The sequence below is a fragment of the Notolepis coatsorum genome (assembly GCF_963971535.1).
Source record: "Notolepis coatsorum genome assembly, chromosome: 13".
NCBI lineage: Eukaryota > Metazoa > Chordata > Actinopteri > Aulopiformes > Paralepididae > Notolepis > Notolepis coatsorum.
Genome location: NC_140177.1, coordinates 7,840,914 through 7,859,474, shown reverse-complemented (window position 1 = coordinate 7,859,474; position 18,561 = coordinate 7,840,914). Strand labels below are relative to the sequence as shown.

The 18,561-nt window shown below is 43.6% G+C and overlaps 1 protein-coding gene across 1 annotated transcript in view; it reads left to right on the top strand.

Annotated features, from left to right (window-relative positions):
• Window positions 1–18,409, top strand: part of casd1 (CAS1 domain containing 1) — a 45,756-nt gene extending 27,347 nt beyond the window's left edge. The window contains exons 12-18 of the mRNA XM_084326935.1: window positions 3,179–3,335; window positions 5,540–5,619; window positions 6,378–6,479; window positions 7,919–8,059; window positions 10,877–10,954; window positions 13,217–13,309; window positions 18,087–18,409. Coding sequence (XP_084183061.1) covers window positions 3,179–3,335; window positions 5,540–5,619; window positions 6,378–6,479; window positions 7,919–8,059; window positions 10,877–10,954; window positions 13,217–13,309; window positions 18,087–18,341 — 906 coding nt within the window. The 3' untranslated portion in view covers window positions 18,342–18,409. The remainder of the gene's footprint in view (window positions 1–3,178; window positions 3,336–5,539; window positions 5,620–6,377; window positions 6,480–7,918; window positions 8,060–10,876; window positions 10,955–13,216; window positions 13,310–18,086) is intronic.
• The last annotated feature ends 152 nt before the right edge of the window (window positions 18,410–18,561 follow it).

Below are 18,561 nucleotides of genomic sequence, written 5' to 3'. Positions count from 1 at the left end.
AAACCTTTCACAAATCTAAAGAAAAAGAAAATGGCGGAGCGGTACCGGTAATTTAGACAAATGGAAGTATTGATTTCGGACGTAACGAATCATTAAAGAAATATACAGTCAACTGCAATATGTTAGTTTCTTACACATATGTTGGATTATGTAATTGGTTTGTCATGACAAACCAATAAAAAATCGCGAATTTGTAGTTATCCTATAGCCCTAGTTATATGATTACTGGCGAAGCGTCTGGGATTGATTGATTGGAAATTTTATTAACAGATTGCAGAATGGGTACAATACAGTACATCTCAATACACGCAATTGTTAAGGGGATGCAGACCAGAGAAAGACTTTCGTCTTGTTTACATCAGGGTCCTCCATTTTTAATTCATCATAACATTTATGACATACAGATAAACAGTACTGTTACATCCAGATATTTATGACATACAAGATATACAAATGTACAGTACTCTTTAAGAGACAGAGTTTCTAAAAGAGAGTATATACATTTGAGGGGGAGTAACCCCTAATATATAAACCCCTAATATATATTAGGGGTGTAACGGTACACATATTCGTACTGAACCGTTTCCTTACGGGACCTTCAGTTACTTTAACCACTAACGGAACACACGTGCAGAACTTTCCAAGTACCCCCCCCCCCCCCCCCCCCCCAATCCCAAAATATAACTTGCGCCCGGATGTTGTTCGTTCAGCCCACGCACACCACTGAGAGATTCCCTGTAATTTAGCATAGCCTCATAGTGTGGCGAATGAAAACGACAAGCCAGACCTACAGTAGAAGACCTACTCCCCCCCCCCCCCCCCCCACACACACACACACCCTCTCTCTGTGCGTGAGGAGGAATTGGTGCTAGATTGAGAAGGGACTGTCTCTCGGAGGTTAAATTAATGAAAGTTTATGGCATATTGAACGGCCAGTCATACACTGCAACGTGCCTCCTGAACAAGGAGTGATAAACATGAAACTATATTTTTTCCTTGGCATGAAACGGGAAATGATGCTTCTGCCTCGATTCATTATTCAATCGAGTTTTACCATGTGGGATGATTTACAATTAAGTGCTAAAAACTGAAAAGTAGGCTACTTACATTATTTTTTATCCACTTTTTCTCCCATCCCAATTTCATATTTCCAATTCTCCCCTCCCCTGTCTTGAACGTTGCTAGACTATGCCTCCCACAGGTCGGCTGTAGTGAGGATAGAAGCCTTGCATCACGTGTCCCCTCCGGTACACGAGGAGGCAGCCTGTCGCATCTTTTCACAGCAGCAGCTTGAACTCTCAGTGGCGAGGAGTAACGCGTGGGAGGCTCACGCTGCCCCCGCTACTTCCTGTTTCCGCCGCACCGGCGTCACCCAACCGACCTGCAGGAGTCGCTGTCCACAACGTCCAATCCCCACCCACCGGCTTTCCCACCCTCTAACACTGCCAATTGTGTTAGTATGACGGCCGGCCAAGCCGGTAGCAACGCAGAGAGCTGGGCTCGAACCCAGCGTCTCCTGTGTTAGTGGCTAGCGCCTTGCCCACTGCGCCACTCAGCCGCCCTAGGCTACTTACATTCTTGACGCTAAAACTCCCAAAATAGCATTGGGCATAAAGAAAGCAGGCCAGCTGTAGTTTACATACCTTGCATACAACTTTGTCTCGAGGTTCCACAAGTTGATCAAAATCCGAAGTATTGCAAATCGCAGTCTTCGTGACCGAGTTGGGTTCTGAAGTCTGCCATCACGCTACAGTATGCTGTTGTGTGGTGGTGGTGGTGGTGGTGGTGGTGTGGGTGAAAACATTACTTGCAGCAGCGGCAGCAGCAACACCTTGGCACAACATCCACACGTAGAGGGAGTGTGCGAACAGGGAGGTCTTTAAATACATTTAGATTCCAAATCGGTGTTAAGTGGGAACGGTGGAGCGTCAGCCATCACAGCTCCACGCTGCATGACTTGGCGTGTCCTGCCAGAATTTACGTCACCCATTTTGTGTGTGCGTGTGTGTTTGTAACATGTGTCTATTGCCTTGTCTCCATTAGCTCTGTTCAGCCTGGCTGGGGCTAGCCATGGTCCAGCGTGGTGTGGTATGGTTGGGTTTGTGTCTACATTAGCTCTGTTCAGCCTGGCTGGGGCTAGCCATGGTCCAGCATGGTGTGGTATGGTTGGGTTTGCGTGTCCATTGCGTTTCTTGTAAACTCTCCGGTTGCTAGGCAACCTTTCAAAAATTCACACCACCAACTGTAGTACACAAGCTAAACCACGATGACGCAACAGTCCCAGCCTGGTCTGGCCAGGTTGTGAAAGGTGTCTTGCCTCCTCGGACCGGTTTGGCCAGGTTCTGAAGACAACGGAGACGGCTAAACCCTGGCTAGCGGAGACGATATGCAGGGCCAGACCTGGCACATTTGGCGCCCTAGGCGAGCTTCATCACTGCTCTTAAAAAAAAAACTCTTAAAGACCGACCGACCATTTTAGATGTTTGGCTAATTTTCCCTTATGTTTTTTTCTTTTCTTTTTTTATTATTATCTTTTTCCCCCTCCTTCTTTTTCCGATTTTTTTCTCCCATCCCACTGTTAGTCGTTATGCCAATTCCCAACCCCCTTCCTGGTTGTTGCGCACTCCCCCCTACTGTTGGTCCGAGAGGCCGGAGACTGTCACATGCTTTCCTCCGACGCATGTGCAGCCAGCCGGCAGCCAGCCTGGCCGCGCAGATTCTCACCGGGAGAGTGTAACGTGTGGGAGGCCGCACTACCTCCCTCCAGATCCTACCCTTGCTGAGCAGGCGCCCCGACCGAACTGTAGGGGTCGCTGTCCACAACGCCCAGGACCCACCCACGGCTCCCCTCCCCCTAACTCAGCCAAACGAGTTAGTATAGCGATCAGCCCGAGCCGAGGCAATGCTGACTCTCCGGGAGTCGAGACCGCAGCCTCTTGCATTGGTGACGAGCACAATCTCCGCTACGCCACCTGACCGCCCCAATTTTCCCTTATGTTAGATTTTTTTGTATGTCAAAATATTGGTTGCTTGCAGATATAGAAGGGGGGGGGGGGGCACAAAAACAGTTTTCAGCAACAACAAAAAAAATGTGGGTTCAGTTTTTGGCACCCCCCTCTGGGGCCCTATAGGAAGATCCGCCCCTGACGATATGAGTGTGTTCCTGTGCCTCTCCCAGGTGCTGTTCCGTCTCAACTTCCTGGTGGTGGTGCTGTGCTTGGTGATGGACAAACCCTACCAGTCCTACTACTTTGTCCCTCTGGTGACCTTCTGGTTCGCCGTCATCTACGGCACGATGGCCATGTGGCCGCAGATCCTGCAGAAGAAAGCCAACGGTGGGCATCGGTGGAAAGATGTAACCAGGAACCCGTCAGGGCTGTCGGTTGTGCCCCAAGAATACAATACCAAATTATATGAACAGGCTGGAAAATTCTAATGACATTTTAATATTAATGATACAATCGACATATTATTATTATTATTATTACCACATACACATTGAAGTAGGCGTAAAATGCTTAGAATGAACAAGTTTGTTGTTAATAGGAAACATTAGTCTTTGTAACACCGAATTATATTGGCTTGTATTGTTTGTATTACAGGCAAACTTTTTTCCAAAATCATGGAAAAGGGACGAGAAGCAATAATGTTCAGTTCATATCGATTGTGTTTTTATTATTATTATAAAAAAGAAATTACATTCGACCTGCAGTTTGATATTCATATTCCTATTTTTCAAATTCAAATGAAATTAAAATATTGAAATTTATTCCGACAGCCCTAACAGTTATCTATACATACATCCTAGAGCAGATGTACCCTAGACACACTATATATCCGAAAAGAGTTATAATCCGAGACCAGTTACTGTATACAACTGTATGGAATGTCACTATATCTACTATGTATTGGATAGTCTTGGACTATCCAATTGGTAGTCTTGGACTTCCTGACTGGCAGACCCCAGGTGGTGAGAGCAGGCAACTGCACCTCCTCATCCATCACCCTCAACATAGGGGCCCCCCAGGGCTGTGTTCTGAGTCCCCTCCTCTACTCCCTGTACACACACGACTGTGTGGCTCAGCGGAGTAGCAATACAATCGTCAAATTTGCTGACGACACAGTGGTGGTGGGCCTGATCTCTGCCAACGACGAGAGGGCCTACCTGGAAGAGGTCAAGGTCCTGGCGGGATGGTGCCAGGAAAACAGCCTCTCCCTGAACGTCAGCAAAACAAAGGAGATGATTGTGGACTTCAGGAGGTCGGGGGTCAAGGACTACAGCCCCCTCAGCATCGACGGGGCACCGGTTGAGAGAGTCAACAGCTTCAAGTACCTCGGAGCCCACATATCCGAGGACTTGAAATGGACCACACACATTAACAGTGTGGTGAAGAAGGCACGACAACGCCTCTACTTCCTCAGGCGCCTAAGGAAGTTCCAAGTCAGCCAGAAGATCCTTAAGAACTTCTACTCATGTACAATAGAGAGCATCTTGACCGGCAACATCACCTCCTGGTTTGGGAATAGCACTGCAAAAGACCAAAGCAGACTACAAAGAGTGACACGTTCAGCCGAACGCACAATTGGAGGGGGGCTCCCCACCCTCCAGAACATTTACAACAAGCGTTGCAAGGGGAAGGCTAAGAGAATTATTAAGGACTCGAGCCACCCGAACAACTGCCTCTTTGAACTGCTGCCGTCAGGCAAGCGACACAGGAGTCTCAAGGCGAGCACAGAAAGACTCAGAAGTAGCTTCTATCCCCAGGCCATCAGGCTGCTAAACGAACAATGAATGAACACTACACAACAACAACCACCAAACACACATAGCACACACATCCACACGCACACACTCACTTTAAACAAACACACTGTAGCACCCACTACACACACTTTATAGCACACACCCACTTTAAACAAACACACTGTAGCACCCACTCCCCACACTTTATATTTATGGATGAAGGATTGCACTACAACTCGTACACCTTACTGTAAATTGTACCTAAAATTGTACCTCATCCCATTTCTGCTTTGCACTAGATAGTACTGTACATTAGTACACTGCATAGTATTGTGTATTGTATATTATATGGTAACTCAGAACATTGTACATATGTCTATACCGAACAACTGTGACCTCATTCTTCTTCTAAATTCATGCTATATTATGTTATTATGTTATTTGATACTATCTTGTCTAGCACAGTCTCTGGAGCGTAACAGTAAGAAGCATTTTGTATGAAAGTATTCTGTACTTCTGTATGACAACTATTAAAGAACTTGAACTTGAACTTGATGTGCCCTGACAAAGTAATACATTTTAAAACGTTTCCATTTACAATTTTAAAACGAATAAATACTAAATAAATACTACAAAATAATATTTATTTTTATAATAATAATAATACAAAATAAATGTATCCGAGAACAGGTATATCCTTATCACTTGTGTCCTAGATCCATATTCTGGAGTTGGTATATCCTTAATATACTATGTACTGTATAAAGGACGTGTGTGTTGTGTTTTTCTGAACAGGCAGTGGGATGTGGCACCTTGGGGTCTTGGCCAAGCTGCTAGGCATGCTCCTCTTCATCTGCGTCTTCGCCTACTCTCAGGTGAGCCGTCACGTTCAGGCTGCGTGAATACTTTCCCTAAGCCAGTTGTACTTTTGCGCAATCTGATTGGCCACTGACGTTTCTGGTCATGTGACATGTGCGCCCAATCGTGTGACGCCTGTTTCTATCACCGGTTAAGCTTAGGCGACTCTTTCGAAGTTGGTTAAGGTTAGAGTTTGTCTTAGAGCAGGGCGATAGAACACCAGCCCTGATTCCAAACTCTAACCATAACCAACTTCGAAAGAGTCGCCTAAGCTTAACCAGTGATAAACTAGGCGTTAGGTAGTTTGCAGGCTGTTAGACCCGGAAATAGGCGCAGAACTTGCCGTCACACGATTGGCGCACATGTCACATGACCAGAAACGTCAGTGGCCAATCGGATCGCACAAAAGTACAACTGGCTTAGGGAAAGTATTTCACGCGTTCAGGTTGCTTCTCTCAGGCCCAAGAACCCGAAAAGATACCCCGACATTTTAAATATTGGTCTTTTATTTTATTTTATTTTAACTTTCTGAGCTGGCACTCACAGTGCCAAACTACAAAACCCACTCATGTTTCTGTTTCAAAAACCCACGGGTAGCTCTAGCCACAAGCTAGCTCATTAGATTCAATGAGAAATGCTAACGAGGTGTATTAAAAGGTGATACAAAAAATTACGAGACCAACATTAAAATGGTCAATTTATACCTTTAGCCTGTGTGTATTGAGCGATGATTCAGTCCTTGTTTAATAAAACCTGTGATAATCTATGTCTCCAGGGTTTCTTTGAGAGCGTCTTCTCGGTCTGGCCCGTCTCCCAGCTGTTCGAGCTGCACGGGAACATCCACGAGTGGTGGTTCAGGTGGAAGCTGGACCGATTTGTGAGTCCGATGTTCACGCTTACTCTCAGTTGAAATGTCATTCCATCAGCACTAGTCTTTAGTTTCTTATATAACCTACATTGTGTATATATATATACCGGTGTATATATATATATATGCTCTCGTTCTGTGGAATTCCGTCCTCCCACTAAACACTAAAACACTGTCTCTCTTAGATACATAAAATAAATAATAATTGATTAGAAGTTGTATGTTTTTATATTCGGATTATATACTACTAATAATGTATAACAATTACTAGAATTGGAATATTAAAAAAGAAAATAATGTTTTCAGTGGTTAGAGTTTGTACAAATTGCTTTTATATATATATATATAAAGTTAAGATATTCCTTTATTGATCCCCTTGGGGAAATATATATATATATATATATATATATATATATATATATATATATATATATATATATATTAGAGGTGGGCATAGATACATTTTTTTAATCTAGATTAATCTATCTGCAATTCTGGATTTAATCTAGATTAAAATGGCTAAAAAAAAAAAAAAAACTGCCGAAGGCATTCAAAATATGTGTGTTCTACCCAAATAATGACCAGAAGTAAGTCCTTACTTTTTCTTTCCTCCTTATGTTTCTCAGGCCAGGTGGCCCATTACACCATGAGCCCATCTCCCGTTTCCAAAATGCATTACAGACTGTTTTTTTTTGTAGATTAATGCGTTAATTATATTATCGCGCGATACTAGTATAGCGTTAACGCAGCACGTTAACGCCGTTAACGGCCCAGCTCTAATATATATATATATATATATATATATATATATATATATATAAAAGCAATTTGTACAAACTCTAACCACTGAAAACATTATTTTCTTTTTTAATATTCCAATTCTAGTAATTGTTATACATTATTATTAGTAGTATATAATCCGAATATAAAAACATACAACTTCTAATAAATTATTTATTTATGTATCTAAGAGAGACAGTGTTTAGTGGGAGGACGGAATTCCACAGAACGAGTGCCTCATCAACGCTAAACAAACACAACGCAGATACTTCACACGGAAGTCTGATAACAATCAACGAAAGGCGGGAAAACATTGAAATCTTAACAACTATTAGTAGTATATAATCCTAATATAAAAAAAACATACAATTTCTAATAAATGATTATGTATTCATGTATCTGAAATGGGCTGATGTTGTGCTGCTGCTGCTGCTGCAGGCGGCTTTAGTTCATTTGGATCCCCATTAGCAGTGCTGTGGCTATTCCTCCTGGGGTCCATAACACGTCAAATACAGTTACAGACTTTATACACTCACAACATTCACATGGCATACAGACAATTAAAACAACAATAGATACTCCTTATCAAATTCATAATACAATACATACTCCTAATCAATTCATAATACAATACAACAATACCTACTCATAATTCCTTCCTAATACAGGCGGTGATCCACGGGATGCTGTTTGCCTTCATCTACCTGGTCCTGCAGAAGTGCCAGCTGCTGTCGGAGGCCAAGGGAGAGCCTCTGTTCTCCAGCAGGGTCTCCAACCTGCTGCTCTTCCTCTCCGTCATCTCATTCCTGGTGAGGTCGTCCACATTCACCACCGAGTGGCCAACGTCTTGGTATAGGGAGGTGTAGTGGTTACTTCCTGGTCTATAGGGAGGTGTAGTGGTTACTTCCTGGTCTATAGGGAGGTGTAGTGGTTACTTCCTGGTCTATAGGGAGGTGTAGTGGTTACTTCCTGGTCTATAGGGAGGTGTAGTGGTTACTTCCTGGTCTATATGGAGGTGTAGTGGTTACTTCCTGGTCTATAGGGAGGTGTAGTGGTTACTTCCTGGTCTATAGGGAGGTGTAGTGGTTACTTCCTGGTCTATAGGGAGGTGTAGTGGTTACTTCCTGGTCTATAGGGAGGTGTAGTGGTTACTTCCTGGTCTATAGGGAGGTGTAGTGGTTACTTCCTGGTCTATAGGGAGGTGTAGTGGTTACTTCCTGGTCTATAGGGAGGTGTAGTGGTTACGTCCTGGTCTATAGGGAGGTGTAGTGGTTACTTCCTGGTCTATAGGGAGGTGTAGTGGTTACTTCCTGGTCTATAGGGAGGTGTAGTGGTTACTTCCTGGTCTATAGGGAGGTGTAGTGGTTACTTCCTGGTCTATAGGGAGGTGTAGTGGTTACTTCCTGGTCTATAGGGAGGTGTAGTGGTTACTTCCTGGTCTATAGGGAGGTGTAGTGGTTACTTCCTGGTCTATAGGGAGGTGTAGTGGTTACTTCCTGGTCTATAGGGAGGTGTAGTGGTTACTTCCTGGTCTATAGGGAGGTGTAGTGGTTACTTCCTGGTCTATAGGGAGGTGTAGTGGTTACTTCCTGGTCTATAGGGAGGTGTAGTGGTTACATCATTGCTGTTTTTGTGTAATTCAATAAACACGTCGTTGTCATTTTTCGCCTGATTATCGAATCTTCCTGAAATCAACGCTAGATTATCATTATTATCCTTCCTCGTGCATACATTAAATGTGCCCCTCCCCCTCCCCCCCACCTCCTGCACTCAACGGTAAACAGCCACACACATAAAACACAGACCGCTTCAATCGCGGTAGAAATAAATATCAGATCAACGCAATACTGGATATATAGAGTCCTTACCTGGTCTCTGATGTAATGCAAAAAAAATAATCCAATTATCTGATCGCCATTCCAGTTATCCACAGCGATCCTGTCTCCGCCGTTATTGGGCATTGCACATGAACGGGCAGGCAGGGTCAGTTGTCCAAACCATCCCTACAAGCGCGTGTTTTGCCAGAGTGTTTAGGACCCGCCCCCACGCCGCAGCTCGGTAGAGAAAATAAACTGCACTGTTTCTAATGGAGTGCAATAGCGGCCGAAGGCGTTAGAGGGCGGTATAAGACCGTCTGCCAGCTCAGACACATTCAGAACAGTATGCACAAGGTGCCCCGCTGAATTATGAATGGCAATAGCGATTAAAAGAAATACTGTGAGAAAAACATAGTTCTACGTTTCCGGCACTCAACCGTCGGGCGACAGAAACGTAGTTCTACGTGAACGGCACCCAATGTGTTAATCATAAAAATAAAAAAAAGCTTTTCAATGTCCATGCGGCAGAATTGTTACAATAGCCGATAATCCATTTTTCCAATGATAAATCCCTATACGGGTGGAACAACCAGTGACGTCAGACTACACCTCCCTATGGACGTAAATTTTAATGCATTAAAAAAAAAAGTGTAAGAAACCCATCGTATATTCTATATTATAGCTATGGAGACAATAGTATGGCTCATTTGAAATTGACAGGCAATATTTATACTCCAACAGGGAACAAACCATTTATTTCTACATACCTTCGTTCCTGCGCAATCCCAGGCTAAAACCTGTCCCGTTTCAAAAGAATCCAGTTAAGTTTCCTGGAACGCGAGATATTAAGTGTTTTCTGTGCAGCATGCGCATTTCGTGCAGGTTGCTCGCCTGACACCTATATTATTTCCAGGTCAAAGGTAAACATGACCATACATAGAATGTTTCTATTCACAAAGTGGGGGGGGGGGGGGGGTCCCTCGTGGACTCGTTTTCTGATGCTGGGATCATTACAAAGGCATGTTTTATGATGGGGTTTGGTAAAATAGACGTTATCTTTGTCAGCAGGTCCACCAAAACCCTGTCCACTCTTGCTCCGAAGTGTCTGATTCAGAACAGGATCAATAAATAACGTTAGTTGGCCCTGGCAGCGGCCTACAGATAACGTTACGTTACATCCAAACAGCCTGTTTGAAAATACTAGAATCCAACGCACCTTATGTTATGGATGAATCGTCACCGTTTGTCCTCTTCATAATAATCCCCAATAGTTCGCTCTAGGCATTCGCCATTGCCGAACGTTAGTTGCTTCTGGAGTGCTCTCAACTCCGGCGGCGACTACCGCGGAGTGGTGAACAGATACACAACGTTACCTCCTTGGCCGGTTTGACTATAGTATTTTTATGATTTACCAGAAGTGCGGAGTCCAATGTAGTCTGGTGAAAACGCACCTTATCATCCATAAGTGTGATCGTTTTGTCCTCTTAGTTGGCTCGCCATTGCATAGGCAGTTCCGAGGCTAGTGGCTACTATTCAGGCCAGCAGTGAGTGAGCAACCCCCCCCCCCCACAGTAAACTAGCCCAGTTCAAAAGGTAGGCGATACTGCCACCTATCGGGATTCGATAGTCATTCCAATTCACTCAGAGCTACCAGGATCACACAAGAAGGTCCGGCTGACTGTTTAGTATAATAATAGAAAAATAAAACGGGTATACTCGTTTTTGGCGTTCAATGAGTTAATGAATGCAGAGACAAACTTGTTCTTGCATGACCTGCTGTTGTTTACTTACCTCTCTTTGTGGTTTCAGACGTACTCCATATGGGCCAGCAGCTGCAAAGACAAGACTGAGTGCAACGAAATGCATCCTTACATTTCTGTGGTCCAGGTACATATTCTCTCTCTCTTTTTATGCTTATTTTATATGTTTTATATCATTTTAATCAAACCATAAACAAAGTGGCCTATTGGGATGCTAGATCCTAACGTGAAAAACTGTGATTTTATATGTCTGCACTTTATGTGCTCATTTTGTGCCTGTATTTTTTCTGTTGTGAAGCACTTTGAGCTGCAATTCTTGTATGAAAGTTGCTATACAAATAAAGTTATTATTATAATATTCAGGCTGTATGTTCTGTATGTACACCCTCTTTTTACCCAATTTCACTTCCAATAATATTTTTATTAATTAACAAAACACACATACACACACATACACCCATGAAACAACACAAATATAGCCAAATATAAAATAAAGAAAATAGACGTTCAAATAAAAAACAAGTAAACAAATACACAAATGCCCTCCCCCTTATATACACCCTCTTAATCTATTTCAGATAGCTGTTTATACTGGGACAACTACAAATTATTGCAGGTTGTAAAGTTAGTTAATATAAAACCCACAGTATCTTTTCCTAAACATAGCTGCAGTGAACTGTTTAGTCTTTAAAGCATTTAGTAATTTAGTCCCTCAGGTTTGGATGTAGTTCAAATCAAATCAAACTTATTTGTAAGGCCCGACAACACACGTTAATGTCCCCTGAATCTGTTAAACCCAGATTCGGCTCAAATAAGGGACTAAACACGTTTCGCAATTATGCCACATCAATGTGGAACGCCCTACCTAAAGCTGTAAAGGAATGTGGATCACTACCCACTTTCAAAACCTCTCTCAAGGGACACCTACGGGAGACTGCAATTCAACACTGGCCCCTGTAAATATCCTAACCCAACCCCCTCCAATGTACAGTCATTTACCTAGTATGGTTTTGTCAATAGTCCAATGTACAATTTTGTTTGTTTGTACAGTGTCTCCCCCCCCCCCCCCCCCCACTCAATGTACAGTTTTTGCTTGTTTATACAGTGTGCCCCCCCCCCCCCCAACCACCTCCAATGTAGATTACCCAGTATGGTTGTCAATATCCCAGTGTACCCAACCCCCCCCACCCAACCTCCTCCAATGTACAGTTTCTACGTCAAATGTATATACTCCCTTTTCCTGACTCCTTCTGTATCACAAACAGTACTGTATTTGCAAATCTGGTATGTCATAAATGTATAGATGTAGCAGTACTGACTATCTGTATGTCATGTATGTCATATATGTCCTGATGAGTTGAAAATGGGGGACCCTGATGTAAACAAGACGAAAGTCTTTCTCTGGTCTGCATCCCCTTAACAATTGTGTGTATTGAGCTGTACTGTATTGTACCCATTCTGCAATCTGTTAAAAAAGTTTTCAATCAATCAATCAAACCCATGGGCCGGACACGTCTTCTTTAGTCAAGAAGAAACATCACAATAAATCAAGAACAAAACAAAAACACCATAAAGTCCAAAAAACTTTAAATAAATGAATGTAACACTCCCAGACATGCCCCATGCAAAGGCAAGGAAAAACTCACTAAAACCTAGCAATAGGAAACAATGCACCACAGGCAATGTGGAGGAGAGAAACCTTAGAAGGGCCGTTCAAGGGGGGATCTCCCTTCTTACAGTAGATGTCGGTGATAGTAGTGTTGCAGTAAAACAGGCGAACAGTTATCAGAAAAGTAAACAGACTCTCTTTTCTGCGTAAGGAAACCATACATTAACGGCTACGTTCATCATCGCTTCGTGGATAATATAATATACCCCCTTTGAATGAAAAAGCACCATGATAATTGTATTACAAAAAATAAAAAGACACCAAAAAGTTTAAAATCACACTGTAACCAAACAACAGTGAAATATGGTTCTACCATTGTGATGTCATAGTCTAGTCCTAGTCCCATCACTCTATCTCTTAGATTAGATTAAAATATATTGTCATCATACAGTACAATGAAAATAAGTTTAACACTAAAGTGCAATAGTAATATCCAATATACAGGTGATTTAAACGGGGTATAAAATATATAAATTTGTACTACAGAGTTTATGTATGTACAGAGTTATAGTATTAATATGTACAGGTATAAAGACACTATGGTAGTAAGCCATACTGGCCAGCAGCGTAACTAGTAAGAGTAGGTAACGGATATGTACAGACATATAGTATCTACAGGTATGTAAAAAGGATTCTATGCCAGGTATGATGTCTTGCTGTCTGTTGTGATATGTCTTCAAGTATGTTCTAAACAGCATATCCCGTTTCCTTCCTCCTCAGATCCTGGCATTCATTCTCATCAGGAACATTCCTGGCTACGCCCGCTCTTTATATAGCTCATTCTTCGCCTGGTTCGGAAAGATCTCCCTCGAGGTAAGACGGGTCATGTGGCACGGAGGTAGAGAACGCTCCGACACAAACACACAAATGGTAAATGGCTGCATTTATATAGCTGCTTTTATCCAAAGCGCTTTACAATTTGTTCCTCCCATTCACTCACACATTCACACACCAGTGGCAGAGGCAACCATGCAAGGTTAAGTGTCTTGCTCAAGGACACTTCGACACGCTGCCCGGGAGGAGCGGGAATCTAACCGGGATAGTGATGCACCGATGTGAAAATTGTGGCCGATACCGATAACCGATATTAATATTGCTGTTCTGGCCGATTACCGATATTTACCGATGTCGATATCTCTGTATAGAAAACACTTTTTTATGATAATCAAATAAAGAGTTATTTTCCAAAACGCACTTTTTTTTACTTTTGTAACTTATTTTCAGAAATTATTGATATTTTGAAACTACCGTACTTAAGGCAAAAACAAGATTAAATTTTTTTTTAAATATATACGTGTAAAAAAAACTGCCATATCGGCCGATATTATATCAGCAGCCGATATATCGTGCATCACTAAACCCGGAACCTCCGGATTACCAGGCGACTGCTCTTCCTCCTGAGCCACTGTCGCCCCCAACACGTAGTAGTGATGTGGCACGGAGGTAGAGAACGACACACGCACAGTAGTAATTTCAGTTGTTATTTTGACTTGATGACGCCCCTTTTGTCAGGCCCTCTTTTCGTCTTTGCACGGCAGTCGACGCGTAAATCGTGTGTTTCTGGTACCATGCTTTGTACCGTACTTTAATCTAATGTAATTACACACACACACACACACACACACACACACACACACACTGAAAGCCGAGTCAGACTTCCACGTAGGTGTGGTGGTTGTAGGTAGTCTGTGATACCAGTGTTTCTCTCTGTCTTCACTCGCCCGCCGCCCTCACCTGCCCCTCCCTGTGTGTGCTGCTTTACATTTTTATCGAAATAAACCCATTTAGTACATTTTCGCATTTTCAGTGCCCACGTTCAAATAAAAACGCTAATTTGTAAAATACTAAGCGTTTTTGTCGGGCGTGTAAGTGTCGGACAACATTATAAACTGAATGTGTGGACGGCAGCTATTTTTAGGTTTCTGTTTCTGTGCCACTTTCACTTAGTTTTATCTCCACGTGAAGGAGAGAAGGAAGCTTCCAGAGACGACGTGACACGTTACACAACGATAGCGGAGGGTTATTTTCACAATGAAAGCGGGAGCGGCTTTTGTCGCACAGATACGATAATTATCGTACATCCAGCGGTGGTGCACAATGAATGAATGAATGAAAACTTGTATTTAAAATGGACACCACAGCTACATTGGACCAGTCACAGTGGACAGACCACATGTGGTGTTTTGCGTGTTTATAGCACAAGTGCTAGTTTTCAACACTAGTCCATTGAGGCTTTTCTAAAAGATGGAATAAAATGCAACAGTATAATACAGAATTTAAATCACAAATCGGAAAAAAATAGTTACCAGAACAAGAGTCCATGATCAAAACAACAAAAACAAGCCCGTACCATCGAATGAAATTCAGACCAAACTTGTCAAACTAGAAGTTGCAGATCAAATATGACTCGAGATCCAGCCAAATCAAATCACACTTGCAGTTTAAAATGTTGTCGGAAACATATTTTAGGTTTACAAGCAAGCCGCCATTTTGTACACACAATTTCCGAGATCTCTTCACATTCACACACAAAGTCGTTATGAACTACATTGATTGTGGCTGCGATTCTAAATGTCCCGTTTCAAGAGGGAGGGTTCCTGTCACAGCTGAACGGTAGAAACTTCACGATGTACATATTTAACATTTTCTCAGTGTTGAAACAAACCCCCCATTCTGTAAAAACAATGCAAAACACAGGAAAATACCATCTCTAGCCCGTTCAAGACCTGACGCATGTACACAGGAAAAATACCATCTCTAGCCCCTTCAAGACCTGACACATAAACACAGGAAAATACCATCTCTAGCCCCTTCAAGACCTGACACATAAACACAGGAAAATACCATCTCTAGCCCCTTCAAGACCGGACACATAAACACAGGAAAAATACCATCTCTAGCCCCTTCAAGACCTGACACATAAACACAGGAAAATACCATCTCTAGCCCCTTCAAGACCTGACACATAAACACAGGAAAATACCATCTCTAGCCCCTTCAAGACCTGACACATAAACACAGGAAAATACCATCTCTAGCCCCTTCAAGACCTGACACATAAACACAGGAAAATACCATCTCTAGCCCCTTCAAGACCGGACACATAAACACAGGAAAAATACCATCTCTAGCCCCTTCAAGACCTGACACATAAACACAGGAAAAATACCATCTCTAGCCCCTTCAAGACCGGACACATAAACACAGGAAAAATACCATCTCTAGCCCCTTCAAGACCTGACACATAAACACAGGAAAAATACCATCTCTAGCCCCTTCAAGACCTGACACATAAACACAGGAAAAATACCATCTCTAGCCCCTTCAAGACCTGACACATAAACACAGGAAAAATACGATCTCTAGCCCTTCAATATCTGACACATAAACACAGGAAAAATACCATCTCTAGCCCTTCAAGACCTGACACATAAACACAGGAAAAATACCATCTCTAGCCCCTTCAAGATCTGACACATAAACACAGGAAAATACCATCTCTAGCCCTTCAAGACCTGACACATAAACACAGGAAAATACCATCTCTAGCCCTTCAAGACCTGACACATAAACACAGGAAAATACCATCTCTATCCCCTTCAAGACCTGACACACAAACACAGGAAAAATACCATCTCTAGCCCTTCAAGATCTGACACATAAACACAGGAAAATACCATTTCTATCCCTTCAAGATCTGACACATAAACACAGGAAAATACCATTTCTATCCCTTCAAGACCTGACACATAAACACAGGAAAATACCATTTCTATCCCTTCAAGACCTGACACATAAACACAGGAAAAATACCATCTCTAGCCCCTTCAAGATCTGACACATAAACACTCTCTCTCTCTCTCTCTATCTCTCTCTCTCTCTCTCTCTCTCTCTCTCTCTCTCTCTCTCTCTCTCTCTCTCTCTCCTCTCTCTCCTCTCTCTCCTCTCTCTCTCTCTCTCTCCACCCCAGCTGTTCATCTGTCAGTACCACAAGCTGGCAGTGTTACTCTTCCTGACCGGTCTCTCCCTCTCTCACTTTTTATACTCCAAAAAAAGGGCCATAAGGATAGTTCACAGTGCAGGTTATCGTGATCACACAAGCATATTATTTTTAAAGTAAAAAAACATTCACGTTAAATGATCTTGTGGCATTTAAAACGGCACAATTAATGTATAAAGCAAAAGGTTGTGTACTTCCAGGAAAACATTCAAGAACTGTTCTTTGATAGAGAGGGGGGTTATAAACTGAGGGGAGAACTCAATTTAAAGGTGCTAAACGTACGCACTACCATGAGAAGACACTGCATCTCAATATGTGGAGTGAAACTGGGGAACAGTCTGAATGTGGTGCTAAAGCAATGTCCAAATATGAGACAATTCAAACTGATGTATAAGGAAATGAAGTTCACGAGGTACAGGGATGAGGAAGGGACTTGATATTCACGGGTGTTTACATTTTTGATTTACTTTTATTTCATGTTTTACATATATCGTTTTTTTTGTTTTTTTTGCATATATATATATATATATATATATATATTTGTTTTGAAATGTTTTAAAATAGTACTCATTTGAGTAGTGGAAAAGGGGTAGGATTAAATAAGTGTATACTTCTTCCTACTCCTTTTCGAACATGTAAATTGAGTTATGTTTAGCTTTTGTTTAGTTATTTATTTTGTCTGAGTTATGTTTTGATTTTGTTTAGTTATTTATTTTGTTTGTATTCATTTACATGGTCGAAATAAAGATTTCAAATCAAATCTCTCTCTCTGTATGTCTCTCGCTCTCTGCCTCCCCCTCTCTCTCCCCCCCCCTCTCTCTCTCTCTCCCCCCCCTCCCCCCCTCTCTCTACTCTCTCTCTCTCTCCCCCCCCTCTCTCTCTCTCTCCCCCCCCTCTCTCTCTCTCTACTCTCTCTACTCTCTCCCCCCCCTCCCCCCTCTCTCTCTCTCTCTCTCTACTCTCTCTCTCTCTCTCTACTCTCTACTCTCTCTCTCTCTCCCCCCCCCTCCCCCCTCTCTCTCTCTCTCTCTCTCTACTCTCTACTCTCTCTCTCTCTCTCCCCCCTCCCTCTCTCTCTCCACCCCCCCCTCTCTCTCTACTCTCTCTCTACTCTCTCTCTACTCTCTCTCTACTCTCTACTCTCTCTCTCTCCCCCCCCCCCCCCTCTCTCTCTCTCTCTACTCTCTCTACTCTCTCTCTCTACTCTCTCTCTACTCTCTCTCTACTCTCTCTCTCTACTCTCTCTCTCCCCCCCCCCCTCTCTCTCTCTCTACTCTCTCTCTACTCTCTCTCTCTCTACTCTCTCTACTCTCTCTCTCTACTCTCTCTCTACTCTCTCTCTACTCTCTCTCTCTACTCTCTCTCTCTCCCCCCCCTCTCTCTCTCTCTACTCTCTCTCTACTCTCTCTCTCTACTCTCTCTCTCTCTCCCCCCCCCTCCCCCCTCTCTCTCTCTCTCTCTACTCTCTACTCTCTACTCTCTCTCCCTCTCTCTCTCTCTCTACTCTCTCTCCCCCTCTCTCTCTCTACTCTCTCTCTACTCTCTCTACTCTCTCTCTCTCTCTCTGCCCCCCCCCCCCCCCCCCCCCAGCTGTTCATCTGTCAGTACCACATCTGGCTGGCGGCCGACACCAAGGGCGTCCTGGTTCTGATCCCCGGCAGCCCGTCGCTCAACATCGTCGTCAGCACCTTCGTGTTCGTCTGCGCGTCCCACGAGATCTCCGTCGTCACCAACGACCTGGCCCAGGTGGTCATCCCCAAGGACGGCGCCGCCCTGCTGAGGAGGCTGGGCGTCCTGGGGCTCCTGGGCCTGCTCGCCCTGCTGCTGACCACCAGGGAGCGCTAACCCCCCCCCCGTCCCCCCACCCACCCCTCATCATCCCCCCCACACCCCTGGTGAGTTGGAATCGGGAGGTCGTCTCCCTTTGACGTTAATACGGAGAGGCCCCCCCCCCCCCCCCCTCCCCCGCTACGGAGGGACATGACGCGTCGCCCTCGGCGGGGGGGGGTGGGGGGGGGGCTCATTGGGAGTCGAGCGACGCGGGCGGCTGCAATCCACGAGACTA